This window comes from Cannabis sativa, chromosome 3, assembly GCF_029168945.1.
Source record: "Cannabis sativa cultivar Pink pepper isolate KNU-18-1 chromosome 3, ASM2916894v1, whole genome shotgun sequence".
Taxonomy (NCBI): Eukaryota; Viridiplantae; Streptophyta; class Magnoliopsida; order Rosales; family Cannabaceae; genus Cannabis; species Cannabis sativa.
Window position 1 is genome coordinate 44009991 of NC_083603.1, and position 19411 is coordinate 44029401.

General features: G+C 32.9%; 3 protein-coding genes across 3 annotated transcripts; all 3 read right to left on the reverse strand.

Annotated features, from left to right (window-relative positions):
- Window positions 1–2883: 2883 nt before the first annotated feature.
- On the reverse strand, window positions 2884–4736 carry LOC133035751 (F-box/kelch-repeat protein At3g23880-like). Its single transcript, XM_061111914.1, has one exon. It carries the CDS (start codon window positions 4734–4736, stop codon window positions 3483–3485), a length of 1254 nt encoding a protein of 417 aa, XP_060967897.1. The 3' UTR covers window positions 2884–3482.
- LOC133035753 (F-box/kelch-repeat protein At3g23880-like) lies at window positions 2884–14962 on the reverse strand. The gene is made up of 3 exons (XM_061111916.1): window positions 14944–14962; window positions 9551–9640; window positions 2884–8496 (listed from the first exon to the last, which is right to left on the reverse strand). Exon 3 carries the CDS (start codon window positions 8477–8479, stop codon window positions 7313–7315), a length of 1167 nt encoding a protein of 388 aa, XP_060967899.1. The 5' UTR covers window positions 8480–8496; window positions 9551–9640; window positions 14944–14962; the 3' UTR covers window positions 2884–7312.
- LOC133035752 (F-box protein CPR1-like) lies at window positions 13570–15916 on the reverse strand. Its single transcript, XM_061111915.1, has 3 exons — window positions 15813–15916; window positions 15393–15652; window positions 13570–15162 (listed from the first exon to the last, which is right to left on the reverse strand). The coding sequence occupies exon 3, from the start codon at window positions 15148–15150 to the stop codon at window positions 13984–13986; it is 1167 nt and encodes a 388-aa protein (XP_060967898.1). The 5' UTR covers window positions 15151–15162; window positions 15393–15652; window positions 15813–15916; the 3' UTR covers window positions 13570–13983.
- Between the last annotated feature and the right edge of the window lie 3495 nt (window positions 15917–19411).

Consider the following 19411-nt stretch of genomic DNA (forward strand, 5'->3'; position numbering starts at 1 on the left):
ATCTTGAGGTTCTTAGGGCCTCAATTAAGCATGAAGTTTGCCAATGGTCAAAAACATTACAACAATTTCTAATTTTTTGGAAAAGAGACAAAAAGGTTCACATGTCCACGGGTGACCTCCTCCCAAATATATTGAGACCTCTCACTCATGGTGGAGGAAATCCGTGGACACAAAACACCAACAAAGTACAGTACCAAACTTATGCAAAATGCAGTAAAGGCACAAAAAAAAGAAGAAGCATAATTAGTACAGAAAACTTCCCCATTCTCTACAAAGATCTAAGAAAGAAAGTTGTCAAAGTATTTTGTTTTATAAATACAAGTAGCAACCTAGAATTTGATCCTCTCAAGCCACTAAACTGAATTCGAATCACATCTTTCTTACAAGTTGTAAAATATAGTTTCTTGTATGGCCAAAGGATTATACAAAATTTGTAATTGAAAAAGGACAAGCATTTACTAAGGATTTTTGTATGGCCCAAAAGATTATACAAAATTTGTGTTTATAGGCAATGCGAAGGTCAATTGAAGGTGTTTAGGAGTTTGATACGTACACTCATGAAAAAAGAAAAAAATAATTGACAAGGAAGCGTAAGACCGAGGCTGGATTACAATACCCTCAAGCATGCACATTAAGCTTTGATGGGGTTGCAAAAATTTTAAACGAGATATTTTTTTCGATTATTGTTATCCGAATTTTTAATAGTATTCCTAATTTATGTGTGTTCAGTTTTTAGTTCAATACACAACTTGTTTTGTTTGATACAAATTGTTTGGTTTCATAATATCTCCTATTTATATTAATCTCCTACTTCTATTACGATCTTTAAATTGTATGAGTATAGTGCCTCTAAAATCGGGTACCATACTTACCAATATTTGATGATTTCATATTTTATCCCAAAAACAACAAATAAAGCCAAATCATTTCCACAATCATAAGATCACTAAAAGACCATCCATTTAATATTATAGAACTCATGCATTATTTTTTGTCATATTGCTCGAAAAATCTCCATTTATCATATTCCCAAATATTTAAAATCCAACCGAATCAACTAACACATTCCAAAAATACATACATCAAAATACCCAAATCAAAACCCCTAAATTATAGTACAATGCAACTAATTCAATTTAAACAATGCAACTCTTTATTGCAACAAACTCAATCAAAATACCAAATCACATATTCATAAATAACTAAAACAAAAAACTCATAACACACGGTACATTCCACCTTTAAGAACCACAACACATGCACGGGGGAGACACGAGAAAGAAATGCAAACTCCCTTAAACACGGAACCGAGAGACGGAGAGATAGAGAGAGAGAGAGACAAAGAAATACCTCCACGAAGATATGCAAACTCCGCTTCACCACCTCGGCCTCCACACACGAGACAAAATGAAACTATTAAGTACACGAAAATGGAAAAACACCACATTCCCTTCAAAAATATATTTTCTTTTCTGTCAATAAGAAAATGTATGTAAAGTAGAACGGAGTAATGTATAACTCACCGTCGACACCCCCCTCTAACAACTCCAACAATGGCACTTCGAGTAATGTACACCACAGTCACCACAATGTACAATATGGTTTTTACTACCTCAAACGAAAATAGAAAATGGAAAAACAAAATGGAAAATGAAAAGAAAATGGAAGAGGAAGAACTTTGCCCTAGCAGAGACGAAAATGGAAAAACGAATGATAAATAGAACAATGAAAGAAAATGGAAGTGAAGAAGTGGAGGAGTGGAGGAGTACGACGGTTGATTAGACTTGATTGATGGATAGATGTCACTTTTCACTTTTCCATTTTTAATAAATTTAAATTTCAAAAAAAGTAACCGGTAGCCATTTTTTGATACCTAATTACCCCTACATGAACCCCTACATGAACCCCAACCGTTGGATCAAATTAACTACCCATCCAACGGTTACAGTACATCACGGATTGAAATCCGTGTCCGTACAGTAACGGGACGAAATCCGGTCCCAATATAGTGGAGTCCAACACACCAATTATTTCAGCCATAATTTCAAGCCTCTTATTTTTGGTATCGTACGAATACAGATCATTAGAGTCATCGCAAATAATTAAAAATTTCCCATTAAAAAAAACATAATTTGGAAAGCAACTAGAAGAATATGGATTAGGGTAATAGCCGATCCAATCCAATCCGCAAAGTGCGGATATCTGCACTTGTGCAGATTAGATGTTGATTGACATGTAAAAGTAACTGATCCAATCCAATCCGCACATATTTATAACAAAATTAAAAAATTATACATACAAATAATATTTTAATGTAAAGAAAATAGTAATTTAAAAGTCTAATACATATAATCCAATTATATTGTAAAACTTAATAGATAAAATATATATTCTATTCTTATATATATATTTTTTTTTTACATACAATTTAAAATAAAATTAAATATTTTCTATATATATACAATTTTTTTTCTTCCTTTGAATTTGTTATTTGTTATTTTATTTATTTAATGTGTTGTTGGAGACATAAAATAACTATAATTTGTTTTATTTTGTTGCTAGTTATGTGAAAAAAAATATTTTTTTTCATAAATATTAAATAATTTAACATTAAAAAGTAACCAATCCAAAGTAACCGATCCAATCCGCACTTTTGCGGATTGGATTTGAGCTATTGTGCGGATTGGATTGGATTAGATCTAAAAAATGAAATCCGCACTTAGTGCGGATTGGATTGGATTAGATCTAAAAAATGAAATCCGCACTTAGTGCGGATTGGATGTTGTTTGACCAAAAAAAGTGCGGATTGGATCGGATGAACAGCCCTAATATGGATCAAAATCAAACCTATTTGGAAGAAGGCTGTAAATTGAGTGTCAAATATTTGAACCAAGAATCTGAGTCACCGTAATTCTTCATAACCCAAATTTCAACTGATCTTTGGTATACATCATTAATGGAAAAACAAAGACACCACCCAGAAAGCATAGATAGCTTCCCGAGATAACATCCTTCTGTAATTTGAGGAACATTTATAAGTTTAAATTTCTCCTACTTGTATCAAAAGCTACTGCCCCTAAACAGAATTGGAAATAATCATTTGTAATTCCAAAGCATACCATCCAATTAATCCCTCCCCACTTTAAAAACAACAGAGCAATCCAAACGAACCAAAAGGACCAGAAACAGCCGTCCAAAGATGCACCAGCAACCAGCAAGTGTCATCAATTATAAACCAGTCAATAGTCAAAGAATTGTAACTCATTGAAGAATTTGCAGCAAACATCACAAATTTGAGAAGGACCAAGACCAAGTAGAGCAGCATGAAACTCTCAAGTTTCTAAATACATATACATACATATTGTATAATTATAAATATAATCACATACACCACAAGCAATGTATTCACAATTTAAAAGTATTATCACACACAGGAGAGATGCACACCATCCAAGAACCACATGTCTGTCAATACAGAATTCTTAACCATTTAACTTAAAAGTACTCTCAACATATGTAGTGAGTCCCCTAACACCAATTCTTTCACCCATATTTTCAAGCCTCTTATTCCTGGTATCATACGAATACCAATCATCAGAGCCAGTGCAAGAAATCAAAAGGTTCCCATTGCTCAAGAGATCTTTTGGAATACACCTAGAATGGGAACTAAATCTATTTGGAAGAAGACTGTGTAAATTGACAGACAAATGTTTGAACCAAGAGTCCGAGTCACCATATTTCTTCATAACCCAAATGTCAACTACATGGACTTCATTCAAAGTGAAAAATGAAAGCCACCCAGAAAAGTTAGCTAACTTCTTGACATTACTCCCTTTTACAATTTGAGGTGAGTTTATGAGATTAAATTTCTCCATACTTATATCAAAAGCAACTATCCCTGAAGATGATTGGTCACAATCAGTTTTATTGCCAAGGCCAATCATCCAATGAATACACTCATTAACAACAATGGAGCAACCCATAAGTGGATAAACAATTATATTAGAAGTAGAAGAAGATTCAAGTTTTGAAAATATGTTAGGCATTTTCATTGTTTTCCATGAATTGCTTCTCAAACTATAAATCCCAATCTGGTTACCCTCTTTAAACTTATTACAAGTGCTAACAACACCACTCCCATCAAGAGATGAGAACTTTACCACTTTGATATCATTGGTCAAGGGATCATAGCCTAACCCAAATTCAGAACAATTATGTCCCAACTGAGGCAGTTGTCTAGACTCATTAATAGTTGGGTTCCATAAATAAACAACTTTATCCATTAAGTCATAAAAACCTAACACACCATAATCGCTACCCATAAAAAATAACAACGGTGGTTGATCCATCTCAGAAAAAGGAAATTTGTGTAAAGAAATCTCAACTAAAGTCTCCCCATTACAAATGGATAAATGGTGATCGAATCTTCTAACCTTTTTCTGGAGGAAAACTGCACAAGGTTGTTGTCGCTTGAAATGGAGATTGATGAAATATGGGGTCCGTAGCAGAGAGAGCCAAGATTTAGAGACACACTCGCAGCGTTTTAGAGATTTGACATCGAGTCTTGAGAGAATGTCCCCAAGAAAATCACAAGGGATGCCGTCGAAGGGCAATTGAACTCCTTCTTCAGGATTAGCCATGGGAGACTGAGAAATTGAAAGAGATTTAGTTAAGAGAGTCAAAGAGATTAGGTTTTTTTTTTTTTTTGCTAATGTGTTGGGAGTAGGGGTGTTCATCAAACCGCCTAAATTGTTCAAACCGCCCGCACCGCATCACATCGAAAAAAAATACAGTTTGAAATTTTTTGCAGTGCGGTCGCGGTTTGAATTTTTCCTAAACCGCGCGGTGCGGTGCGGTTTGCGGTTTTGAATTGTTAATATGCGGTTCAAACCGCACCGCACGGCATATTATAAAAATACCAATTTTTATATTTATTTAGGTCCAATATATGAATGTTCAACTTAAAATCTACTATTCTTTCAAAAAAAAAATTAAAGTCTACTAATTATTGTATTGTTGACACTTAACTTTTTTTTTTCATATTTATTTTCAAGCCTTATGGTATTTTGACAAGTTTTGCTCAAAGTTTGTTGTATTTGTAATCGTTTAATTATTTAGAGATAGTCCAAACCGCATAAACCACAAAAACCGCACCGCACCGCACTATTTTTTGCGGTGCAGTTTTTGCGGGTTTTTAATTTCGCGGTGCGGGTGCGGTTTGAGAAATTTGAAAAACCGCATGTGCGGGTTGGTTTGAAAAAATAGTCAAAAACCGCACCGCAAACACTCCTAGTTGGGAGCAGGGATGCAAACTGGGCGGGGACGAGGACGCCCCTAATCCGTCAGAAGAAAAAACATGTAGTATATAAGTGTATGAAATTTAAAACATCAAGTATTTATGCTACAAATACTCTATAATTGAATAGGATTTAACAGAAATGTAGTGACAGAAGTAACGAAAATGTAATTAAAGGTATTTAATCCGTCGAAAAAAAACATGTCGTATTTAAGTGTATAAAATTAAAAACGTGTATGGTATTTATACTGCAATATCTCTTTAAAAAAATATGATTTTTAATGTATTTTTATATTATACTCTTATTAATTATTTATTTTTCTTTATTATTTTCTAATTATTTTTATATAATTTTTTTATTATTTTAGGATATTAGCAGCAAAACCACTTGTACTTTATATTTTTTAACAATTAACCACCTAAATCGAGTTTTTATTGGCAAAACTACTCAAATCTTCTTTCTGTTAGCTATTTACCCTTTTCATAAAAAAATCTCATTTAATTGTCACGGAACTACCTATGTATACACGTAGCACGTTTTTAGTGATCCACGTAATATTAATAAAAAAATATAATTTAAATAATTTACAAATTATAATTTTTTTTCTTTTTCTTTTCTTTCTCTTTCTCTTTCTTCTACCAGAACCCCCAAAAAATAAAAAACTTTTTTTCTTTTTCTTTTTATTTACTTTCTCTCTTTCTTCTCGAACCAGAACCCCCCAACCCAACCTATCATCATCATCATCTTCTTCTTCTTCTTCTTCTTCTTCTTCTTCTTCTTCTTCTTCCTTCTAACGATACAAATTTTGTGATCATGTGAAAGTGAATTTTGGGATTAACCCTATTTATAAAATCTCGGGAATGTGTGACTTGAACTACCGACGATTGTTCAGGAACACCTGGGAATTTGGAATCTCCACATACTTGAGATACCAGGTAAGACAATAATTAACACGTAGAGTTAAGCGCGGTGGCGCTCATGTGTGATATTACAATTGTGATTAAATGAGAATTTGGGATTAGGGTTATTACCCTAAAGTGAGCGGATATATGACCTAGGGTTATTACTCTAGTGATTAAACGATTTTAAGTGTAATGTCATGCTATATATGTTGAAGTAAAGAATTATGCATTCAAGACATAATTAGGTTAGACTCGGTAATCAGAATCGAGATAAACCATTCTAAGGTCTTATTGTATATAGACGTGTGAGCGTAACACGTGGGTCTATGCTATATAGACATAATTAGGCGTGTGAGCGTAACACGCAGGTCTATGTCAAATAGACAATAGATGCAATGACAACAGTAGTTATATAGCATTTTATTATTGTGTATATTGATATTTTACTGTCTTGCTGGGCTTGGCTCACGGGTGCTCTACTGTGCAGGAAATGGTAAATCTGTTTGTGATCAGCCATGAGTTCGAAGGCTTGGCAGTGAATTGTATATGTTCGGGCCACACTAGACCACGCGGGTTGGGTCTACTAGCTGATTAATTTTAAAAATTTACAGGATCCCAAAATATGTGTAATCTTTTGAAATGGTTTGTGATTAAATAGTTACGAGTTATATTTTCACTCTGTACTTGATTTAAAGTTTAATTTTTTTCTCGCTCTTATTTTCACTCATTTATGAGAACACTTTCCTTAATTTTTACCAAAAACTTCAAAAACTGTTTATCTACCATTTTGTTAACCCCAAATGCATGTCCATCCGTGAAAACAACCAGCAACATAGATAAAGAGCTTGGAAATTAACTCGAAAACCAGACAAAGGAAATAAAAGACACAAACTCGATCATCATTTCATGTCATGGGTCATCACTCAAATGATCATAAATAATTGTCTGAATTAAAGCATTACAAACCAACAAGTGTCATCATAAACTGGTAAATATATAGTGATAAGCTTGTATGTAGCTCACTGCAGAGTTCCAATCAGTATCACAAATTTGAATTTACTGCTCTATATATTTAAGATGGGACAAAACCATAGATCCATATGGACTGAATTTTCAATCATCTAACTTAAAAGTACTCTCAACGTATGTAGTGAAGGCCGACACACCAATTCTTTTACCCACATTTTTAACCCTCTTACTCTTGGTATCATAACAATACCAATTTTCAGTTTCTACGCAAGAAATTACAAGATTCCCATTACTCAAAAAGCCTTTTGGAATACAGGTAGAACGTTGACCAAGTGTATTAGGAAGAAGACTAAGTAAATTGACTGATAAATATTGAAACCAAGACTCTGAGTCACCGTATTTCTTCATAACCCAAATGTCAACTACTTGAAATTCATTCATAATGAAAAAAGAAAGACACCCAGAAAAATTAGCTAACTTCCTAAAATTACGTGGTTTTACCGTTAGAGGTGACTTTATAAGATTAAATTTCTCTTTACTTGTATCAAAAGCAATTATCCCTAAAGATGATTTGCCATAACAAGTTGTATTGCCAAAGCAAATTATCCAATGAATGCACCCATTAACAACCATGGAACAGTCCAAATATGTGTAAGTGGTTATATCAAAAGTAGAAGAAGATTCAAATTCTGAAAAGATGTTAGGCATTGCCATTGTTTTCCATGAATTGCTTCTCAAACTATAAATCCCAATTTGATTACCCTCTTTAAACTTATTACAAGTGCTAACAACACCATTCCCATCAAGAGATGAGAACTTTACCACTTTGATATCATTGGTCAAGGGATCATAACCAACCCCAAGCTCAGAATGATTACACCCCAACTCAGGAGAAGGTGTTAGTTCTTTAGACTCATTAATAGTGGGGTTCCATAAATAAACCACTTTAGATCTTAAGTCATAAAGGCCTAATACACCATTATCACTGCCCATAATTGTTAATATCGGTTGTTGATCCATCTCAGTAAAGGGAAATTTCTTTAAAGAAATCTCAACAAAACTCTCCCCATTACAAATGGATAAATGGTGATCGAACTTTCTAACCTTTTTTTGTTGGAAAACTACACAATGTAGTTGACGCTTGAGGTGGAGATCGTTGAAATATGGGGTCCGTAGCAGAGTGAGCCAAGATTTAGAGACACACTCGCAGCGTTTAAGAGATTTGACATCGAGTCTTGAGAGAATGTCCCCAAGAAAGTCACAAGGGATATCATTGTAATTGTAATGCACACCTTTTTCTTCATTGGCCATTGGAGAAAGAGATTTGGCTAAGACAGTTGAGGAGATTAGTTAGTAAGAGAGATTAAGATTAGAGTAAGAGAAAAATAAATGTTAATTAATATGGCATTGTGTAAAGATAAAATTAGAGGTGTTCATAAAATAGTCAACCCAATCTAATCTGCATGATACAATCTATAATCTAATTTGCAAAGTTGCCATATTCGTACTTGAGCGGATTAGATTGGATTGGAAAATCCAAATTTACACTTGTGGAGATTGAATGTTAATTGACATGTAAAAATAATCGATTCAATTCAATCTATACATATTTATATAAAATTTTAAAAAATTATAAATACAATTACGATAATAATATAAAAAAAATTAGTAATTTAAAAATATAATACATAAAATATAAATATATTTTAAAACTTAATATATTAAATATATATTTTATTCTTATAGTTAAATTTGTTTATTACCCATTAACAGGTATTAATAAGTAATATCTATATATATAATAAATAAATTAATTAATAATATAAAATTTATATACAACCTGCTTATTCATAGAATATATTTAAATATTTATCAGTTTTTTTATGTAAAAAAATAAAATCATAACTTCCTTTCCTCTTTTTTTTATAATTTTCTATTTATTTTTTAATTTCTAATTATTAATTAATATATTTTTATTCAAGGAAGCATATTTTAAAAAATATATTTTTTATAACTCAAAAAAATATATATATATTTTAACAATTAATACAATTTTATATTGAAATTAAAATTAAAATTCTAATTTAATTTATTCAAACAATATATATTTTGAACACTAAGAGTAATATATATTTATAAAAAATAAATTATTTATAAATAATAAATTAGTTACTCACATTCTTAAATTAAAACTTATAAAAATTTTAAATTTAATAAACAAAATATAACACACCCGAAACAGTTTGTTAATTATTGTATTAAACAAAACGTTCTCCTATACAAATTGTAGTTTACTACAGTTCAAACTTTCAAAACAAACCCAGAAAAAATAAAACTTGATATCCATAAACTTTTTTCTTAGAAGGAAAATAGCAGCCATACCTTAGAAAAGAAGCACAGAGATGTGAGATGTGAGGTTGGTGAGAACTGAATATGCAATCTTCATTCTTTGCCTCTCTTTTATGGATAGACCTGTGATGTGAAGCAACGACTATTGACTTTTCCCTTTCTTTTATTGAAATTTAATTTAATTTTGTTATAAAAGAAAAAGAAAAGAAAAAAATAGTTGTATAATTCGAAATCCATGTTCAATACTTCAATCAATCCATATTAAATTATTTGAGATGGTATTAAATAAATTCATTACCAGTAGTTTGACTAATTCAAAATGTTTATAATTTCTTGTTCAGTGACCATTTTAGAATTCTATTCAACCACTTGAACTAAACCAGATCACTTTTTTTTTTTAAGAAAAGCATGTTATTAACTCAAATCAAATCAGCTGTTACAGGAGCACTAATAAATTTAAGACAAGCATCAGTCCACAAATGAACCTCTATAGAACTTGTAACAGACTTTGTTAGTGCGTGGGCCACACCATTTGCATCACGCGAAATGGCACAACAAGAACCACCACCAACAACAGCTAAAAGAGAAATAATCTCTTCAACAATTGGTTTAAACATAATAATAGTATCAGGACAATTAATCCAAGAGCTAACTACAGAAGAGTCCGTCTCCACTCTCACCAACTTGAACCCCAACCTGGTTGCCCACAATAGACCCGTACGCATAGCAAGGAGCTCCGCCACCACCACCTGAAACTCCCCGACACCACCAACAGCCCATGCCGCCCAAACCACACCCTCGCCTCCTCGAATAACCCCACCCCCCCAAAACCCCGCAAATCCCCTACCTGGAGTGACTGTCGCATCAACCAACAACACAAACTCATCCAATACAGGCGGGTACCACCGTCCTCAGCAAGTCTCACGTCCCCCCTCCTCGATTGCCCCTGCCCAAACCCAGCAGAATCGACACCCACACCAGAAAACCAGCAGCACAGGCCCCCAAAACCCAACTTCCGGCACTCACTTCCACCCCCTGAAACTCCTCCAAAGCTTCCTTAGCTAACTCAATAACCACTTCCAATCTAGACTACTTTTTCCCAAACAGAACATAGTTCCTATCATACCACATCCACCACCAAATCTTTGATAACAATGCAAAATTATTTTGATCAAGCTCATCAAAAAGATAAACAAGCAACTCCGCTAAAGACCCATTCCTACCTCGGTATAGAAGATTCCAAATCTGAAGCTTAGACCATATTGGAAGCAATGAAGAGCAAAAAACTAAAGCATGCTGCAGAGTCTCCGTATCCTCACCACATCTGTGACACATCGGCTGAACAGGAATCTTACGTTTGAGAAGTTGGGAATTAGTTGGGAGAGCCCGATGATACATCCTCCAAAGAAATATTTTGACTTTCTGTGGTACCTTTAAATTCCACATCCCATTCCACCATTGAGCTTGATTCACAGAAGAGCATCCATTCCTTTCACTCACCATATCAAGAGTAACCGCATACCCACTTTTTATTGTATAGCAACCATTATAATTATAATGCTAGCACCACCGATCTTCACATAAACCACTCCCCAACGGGATACCGAGGATGACATCTATATCCAACCTCAAAAAATATTGGGACAAAGTATGGATATCCCAAGACCCGTCCACACCAATCAAATCATTAACCATCACACTACCAGTAGGGATAACCGTTACAGGACGAAACGTTCTAGGCCGGGGAATCCAAGGATCCCGAAACGCGTCAATACTTTGCCCGTCCCCCACTACCTTCCTCATCCCCGTCCGCAACAACTCCAACCCCCATATCAGACTTGACCATAAATGAGACGAACCTTGGCGATCTTTAGCCTCCAGTATTGATGTGTGCGGAAAATACTTGTGCTTCAAGACACGTCCGGGCAACGAATTCTGCGATTGGAGTAACCGCCAAACTTGTTTAGCAACCATAGCTTGATGAAAAAGCATCGAATCCTTAAAGCCTAAACCCCTTTTGGACTTCGGTTGACAAACATTCTCCCATTTCTTTTTTAATATACTTATAATATTTTTGCTTCTATGCAAATTCCTTATTAAATTTAAAAATATTTTAACATTTAAAATGTAGATATATAAACCGTCGAATATAAGTCAAACCACCAAAAAATATAACAACAACATATAGAATAAAAAGCATCTTACTAATTTCAACTTCTATTAAAATAAATTAAATTTCCTTAGTTAAATTATATTATATATAAACTTATCAAATATTTTTAATTTTTAGTTTCAAGCCAATTTGTTTAACAATGTGGGGTTCGCTTTGTCGGTGATGAAGCCCAAATAGTATCTAACATAATCGATGAAAAACTAATCATACTTGCAACAAATATATCTGTAAAATTATTCAAAGATAATTACTACAATACACTATATTTATATATATATATTTGCCATTAATTTTTGAAGATAATAATTTCTTTCATTTAATGTATTAATTTTATGTTAAGTCTTAACTTTGTCAACGACAAAAATAATTAATTTTATAATCAATCCTTAACTACAATAAGCAACAACAGGGAGAAAATGGTAATTTCTCAAATAATAATAATTAATTATATTATAGAATAAATAAAGATAAAAAACAATTGATTATAACAATATATTATTTTAATATTTCTCTGAACACATAAGAATAAATTAAAAAAAATATAATTACAAAAAGTTGTACATATCCATTTACATTTTCTTCATTAGTTAGAGTTAAAAAAAATTGTAAAGATCGTAAATTTCCAATATTTAATGACAATATTATAACCAACATATGTAAATATTTGTATTTTAAATTTTTTTCAAATCCGTAAATTCAATTTTATTACTTTACGTAAATTAATTTTATCTAAAAATTATTTATAACTATTATGTATAATCTAATTTAGATTACAAAATTCTAAATACAAAGAAAGATTGTTATGACAAATTTATCACAATCATTTTACTATATATCATATTTTGGATGTAACAAAAGAGCTCAAAAAATAAAAATATACAACGAAAGATTTAGTCAAAATTATAATAAAAATTATACTAAATAGATGATACAACGTGTCTTGCACGTAGTAACCGCCTAGTAAATAAATAGATATTTATTAATTTTATATATTAATTTATTTATATGTTTTTAAAATATATTTATTAATTTTATATATTTGTGTTTTATTATTATGAGAATTAAATTTTGAATTATATTATATATATATATTTATTTTTTAAATGAAATTCAGTCAAAATGTTGACTTAAAAAAATAATCCAATAAAAACCAATTGATGCATCCAACGGGCATCCATTAGATCGGGTCGGATAGGTTGACTCAATTTAATTGGATGAGATCGGTTGATAAAATCCAACATCTAATAAATAATTAAACTGGATCGGATGTGTCCAAATCCATTAAAGATCCAATAAACACCCCTAAGTTTGAGTGTTAGCAAGCATAAATAGGAAAGTGTTTCATCAAAATGATGCAACTTATGATATTCATTGAATAAATAAGCCAAAAAAGAAAAAATACATGTAGAATAAGTAGGAGTAGATTTATAATACGATGCAATTTGAGCAAACAGTTCATCTCTTCTCTGATATAAATCTCTTAGAAATACGAGTACACCTCATTTCTACTTTCTTGGCTTATTATAACAAGTAGGCTGTCATATTCATAGCATCATTTCTATTTAGAAGATCAACAATGGATTTTCTAATATTAGATTAAATGCTTCTGATAGATACTATTTAGAAGATGAAAGACTATTAGAGATCAAGATATGAGAAAGTACTAGTTTGGTTTATTTTCAACCAATTTGAGAAAAAAGCAGCCATACGCCATACCTTAGAAAGAAGCACTGAGAGCAAGCTCCAAACCAGAGCAAAACAAAGTTCAGTAACCAACAATTGAAGCTAACTCCTCAGAATTCAGAAGTAACTGACTTGCATGGCAGAATTTAGAAGCAAATCAAACCAAGTACAACTCCAGGCAACTCTCAAGTTTGAATTTGAAATTATAATCTAGAAATTCCACTTTTTATTTATAGCTTATTATATTGTTTTTAAGCATTTTTTATAGCAAATTATCAAACTCAACTCAAGAAACATGCTCACAACACAGGCAAAGTAATATAAACAAACTCATCAATCATAAAGAATGTAACTTTGGGAACAGTCGTCCAACAAATGTGAGAGAATAAAGACCATTTAAAGTACAGCCCCAAGTTGCTAGCTACATTAGGAGCTTAAACCAAAGAGTTAGGCTCATGTCTAAGGACCAGAAACAGCTGTCCAAAAATGCATCAGCAACCCCAGCAAGTGACATCAATTATAAACCACTCAATAGTCACAGAACCCAAGTAGAGAACCATGTGCTGTAAGTCTTTGCATCATCGATGAACAACATATCCACATGGAGTTCTCAACCCTTTAACTTATAAGCACTCTCAACATATGTGGTGATGCCCGACACACAATATCTTTCATCCATATTTTTAATCCTATTATTCTTGGTATCATACCAATACCAATAATCAGCTTCAGAACTACAAATTACAAGATTTCCATTACTCAAAAACTCTTTAGGAACATAGCTAGAATGTTGACCAAAAGTATTTGGAAGAAGACTCAAAAAATTGACTGAAAAATATTTGAACCAAGAATCAGAGTCATCATATTTCTTCAAAACCCAAATGTCCACTACTTGGACTTCATTCAAAGTGAAAAAGGAAAGACACCCAGAAAAGTTAGCTAGCTTCTTGACATTAGGTCCTTTTACACTCTGAGGTGACTTTATAAGCCTAAAATTTTCCATACTTATATCAAAGGAAACTATTCCTAAAGATGTTTGGTGATGAACAGTTGTATTGCCAAAGCAAATCATCCAATGAATGCACTCATTAACAACAATGGAGCAACCTAAAGATGTATAAATAGTTATATCAGAAGTAGAGGAAGATTGAAATTCTGAAAATATGTTAGGCATTGCCATTGTTTTCCATGAATTGCTTCTCAAACTATAAATCCCAATTTGGTTACCTTCTTTAAACTTATTACCAGTGCCAACAATACCATTCTTATCAAGAGATGAGACCTTTACCACTTTGAAATTACTGGTCAAGGGATCATAACCAAGCCCAAGCTCAGAATGATTACTTCCCAACTCAGGAGAAGGAGGTAGTTCTTTAGACTCATTAATAGTCGGGTTCCATAAATAAACAGCTTTAGTTCTTAAGTCATAAAGGCCTAATACACCATTATCACTGCCCATAAATAATAACAACGGTGGTTGATCCATTTCAAAAAAGGGAAATTTCTGTAAAGAAATCTCAACAAAACTTTGCCCTTCACAAATGGATAAATGATGATCGAACCTTCTAACCTTTTTATGGAGAAAAACTACACAAGGTAGTTGACGCTTGAGGTGGAGATCGTTGAAATATTGGGTCCTTAGCAGAGAGAGCCAAGATTTAGAGACACACTCGCATCGTTTAAGAGATTTGACATCGAGTCTTGAGAGAATGTCCCCAAGAAAATCACAAGGGATATCGTTGTAATTGTAAAACACACCTTTTTGGAGAGAAGCCATTGGAGACCCAGACTGAGAAATTGAAAGAGATAAGACAACAGAGGAGTTTAGTTAGTTAGAGAGAAAATGGGTCGTTGACTTTGTTCACGAGTGTTTCTTTGCTTTACCATGTTAATTCATATAAATCATATTTAACATATCAAAACGAGGAACAAACCTAGAAGAAGAGGAGAAAGAGTATTAAGAAACGACAGACAAAAGTGTATAGTAAATGTTGTCGTTTTTTTTTTGCCTATGCTTACTTGCAGAGTATTGTGAGAAGTTCAGTCGTCCTCGTCGATGAGTTTTCTGAGGCGATCTTTGACGAAATCCCTACGAGCTTTGAGGCGAGCTTGTTCGGCGTCGAGATTGGAATAGGCAAGGTGAGCTCCCACGCCCATAAACGACACTCCTGCCACAAACAACGCCGCCGTCACTGCTAACTGCCTCCGCGTTTGCGGGTACATCTCCTCTTCTCTTCTCTTCTCTTCGATTTCGCCCTTTCTTCTTCTTCTTCTTCTTCCTTAATTGTTAATTTATGTTCACCATAGTTAAAATTTAGCTTAAATTTCTAACTTTTCCAATGTACATATCAAATAGATTTATATAGAAATATTCAAATATGGGTTTGAAGAGCAATACCCCCAAGTTGCATTTTTTATTATGAAAATGTATTACTTTACCTTTTACTTGAAGATGGATCTTAATAGAGACTGAGTTGAGACTTTAGGGCAACACCCCAAGTTGCATTTTGTTCCATGTGAATTGATATATGAATTTTGATTAAGATGTAGGTTGTTACATTAGTTGTTATTAGATTTTTATGTAAAATTTCTTAAAAATATATATATAAAAAAAAATTATTTTAAAGTGTAAAAATAGAAAGACTAATTTTATTTTTTTTTTATCAAGAATTCATTGTGTTAAAAAAAAGAGAAATTACCCCATATAGTATTTTTATTTTTTATTTTCAAATTTATGGTTTGGATTTCTAAGGTGGTTTCTCTCTGGTGATTTTTATGTGTGTTGTTATACGGATTTTTGTTGCAATTCAAGTTGCTTCGTTAGTTGCAATAGGAGTTTCTATGTAGAATTCTATAATAATAAAAAAAATAAAAATTATTTTGAAATGTAAAAATGAAAAAGCTTCAAAAAAAAAAAAAAATCATTAATCAATAAACATTACAAATCAACTAGGGTTGTCACCTCATGATACAAAGATCACACTTTACAATTGATCTAATAATCTCATAACTAATCTATCCCTCTTAGCAAATTCCACTTATTTATAATTGCAACTCTTGCTTTAATATACAACTTTATCAATTGTAATTTGAATCGAGATTACTTGCACAGAATAACGGGCATTAGTGAATCGCACTAGCAACCATTGATTAAAGGTTCCTAAACTTTACTATGTTGTTGACTGTTTTATTCATGGGTACGTGATTTTAATTCTTCGTACAACTACAAATCACAATCTCATATATGAATAAAGAATTTTTTTGATATTTATATATAAATTATTCAATATTAGATATTAATAATTTAATATTCATGCATATGTCAAGATATTCAACTCTTGTTAATAATCAAAAATGTCTTTACAAGATTTTCAGGGCATAAACCCTAACACGTTCTGCCTTCATATAATTCCATTTGTGGCATTCTGAAATTTTCTAGCAAGGATGCTTCTATTATTATTTTAGTATGCGGTTTCAAATCCTCCTCTTCCGAATCTGACACGGCTTCGCTTTGTTTCCAGGCTTAACATTCTATGAGCTTAGTCAATGCGGTAATTTGATAATCCAGCCGCCTAGTATGTTCGTCCGGGTATTCGCGTTCCCAGATTTCATGGTTGATACTATTCCTGAGATCGCCTCTACAAGGATTTTCTTTCTTGCCTTTTGATTGATCTCTTTTTGCATTCAAGCTTTCCTGGAGGTCTGCTATTGACATACTATCTTCAGGGAAAATTTCTTTCATTCTTTCACTCTGCTTAACAAAATCACCAGGGTAGTTTTTTCTGCTGTGCAATTCTGCCTTGTGGATCAATCGGGTGACCTTGCCCTAGAGTATCGACAACCTTCTTTTTTTGTGTAGGTTGGTTGGATACGTTCTTGTTGAACCTTGGAGAATTTAGAGCAGTCTTTTTTGCAGGTTCCTTCATAACACCTTTTCCTTTGTCCCTTGTGGGATCAGAAGTTCCAGGATCTGTAAGATTAGCCTTTTTTGTAGTGTTATTTTCTAGAGTAGGCTCCTCAAGATCATTTTCTTCAAGATCTTCATCTTCGAGCTTGATTTGGGTTTGCAATTTGTATTTGACGAGAAAATACCTACTGGGCTGCCAATTTTTATTTAGTCTCAAGAAGCTCCTTAGCCATCCGAATTACTTCGAGATCTCGCTCGTAATAATATTAGTCCTCATTTTTATTATTACCATCATATTTAGGATCACCATGCTGGTCTTCTTGATCATCCTCGTCAATAGGATCACTTGCTTCTCCCACTGCTGATTCTTTGTGGCAGGACGACTGTCCACTTTAGACGTTTCTCTATCCCTAGCTACACCCTTCTTGGCATGTGTGGTAGAGGTGGATCAACATCATCCATGGTCGAAGTTGCACCATGAGCAGTCGATTTAGAGACGGTGGTTCTGGTGACTACCATTGTTATAGTGTGGAACGTTGGTATCAAATCTTTCTTCAGTCTCAATGAAAGCATCAAAATATTTACTGAGATATTGAAAAACAAATATAAAATATAATAAAACTAAAGAAAATAAATAAAATATAAAGATTTAGACGAGGATTTTGACGTGATTCGAGTATTAACGAGCTCTAGTTCACTAGTCAATATTATTTAGCTAGAAAAGCCTTTGAGTACTACACAAGTATTTGTTCACGTTTTATGAACCCTATTTCTTGCCTTAACTTGTAAGAAATAAATTTTCAACCTTTTGCATGAAGGATTATCATTATATTTATTGGCTTAGGATATCTATATAAATGTGGCCCACTGATGGAGTAAATACAAATTATATAAATGACATTTAGGTCGATTTGATGAGGCCTAGCACATGAGGCTATTGTTATATGCTTACGTGTAATTTACTTGACAACAGGTGGAAAACGTGAGTCATTTCCACGTATAATAAATGTAATTTGATGACTGTTTGATAATCACCATATTTCCTTGTATGGAATGCTTGATTTTTGGAATTAACTTTCGAAACAAAGTCCTGATATGATGGGATTCTTTATTAAATGAGCACTGAATTAACCTTGACATCTAGAGGCTATTTATCATCTTTCTGGAAGCATTACTAGTGGGTATTCGGATGCTCTCTTTGTTGGACTCTTCTTGTCATAGAACCTAGATGGCCCGACTTAATAAATTCAATCCATTATCTTTATTGGGATTATAAATTGGGCCTTTGTTAATTGAATTTTGGTCTTGGAAGTACATGTGTCTCTCTTCTAGAAACACGAATAATAGGAATGTTAAGTTATATCATAATAACTTAATTTAAGAACACTTTACATTTTCATACAAAGTGATGATATATCTTTAAGATACTAAAGATTATATTTATAGATACTTTATTGAAATAAATTGATATTTTGGAAATTTAGTTAACCACTTAAATTATGACTTCACTCATTATATTGATTCACATAAATCAATATTTAATTACATTCTTAAGATTACCATTAGGTTGTATCGAGGAGAACCTTAATTTTCTTTCCAATATAGAAGTCAGATTCATTTATTGTTTTGAGGATACATCTCTTATGATGTATTATAGAGTTTCATACTAGGCCTAGAGTTCAGAATTATATTTTTCAAGCCTGTTATAGTGAGATTTCTCTCACCTAGAAACTTGAGACCAAACACCTGTTTAGAGGACACGTGTACTCAGATTTCCAATGAAAGCTGAGATGTCCATGAGAGTCTCTTCGAAGTTTTAAACCTCGCCCAAGATAGAATCAGCGAGATATAGCAAGCATGACCAAAGTCTGATCGCACGATCATAACTCGTGTTATATGGGACAAGAGAATAACTCGCATATATCGAACTATGTGCGAGTACCCTCTCTATATCCTTATATAAACACGAAGACCGACTTTCTATAATACGCGTTGGTCCCAAAGACCCTGTCGCCTCGATAAACCAATATAGACTCGCATGTCTAGGTTCTGTCAGCTCGTCATGCGATGTCCACAAAGGCGACTATCTAAGAACGCAGACATCCTAAACGTAATGATAGACCTGCGAGTT

Bases quoted from the DNA above. Each gene is read 5' to 3' on its own strand.
- LOC133035751 (XM_061111914.1), bottom strand. From the start codon at position 4,736: ATGAACACCCCTACTCCCAACACATTAGCAAAAAAAAAAAAAAACCTA.
- LOC133035753 (XM_061111916.1), bottom strand. From the start codon at position 8,479: ATGGCCAATGAAGAAAAAGGTGTGCATTACAATTACAATGATATCCCT.
- LOC133035752 (XM_061111915.1), bottom strand. From the start codon at position 15,150: ATGGCTTCTCTCCAAAAAGGTGTGTTTTACAATTACAACGATATCCCT.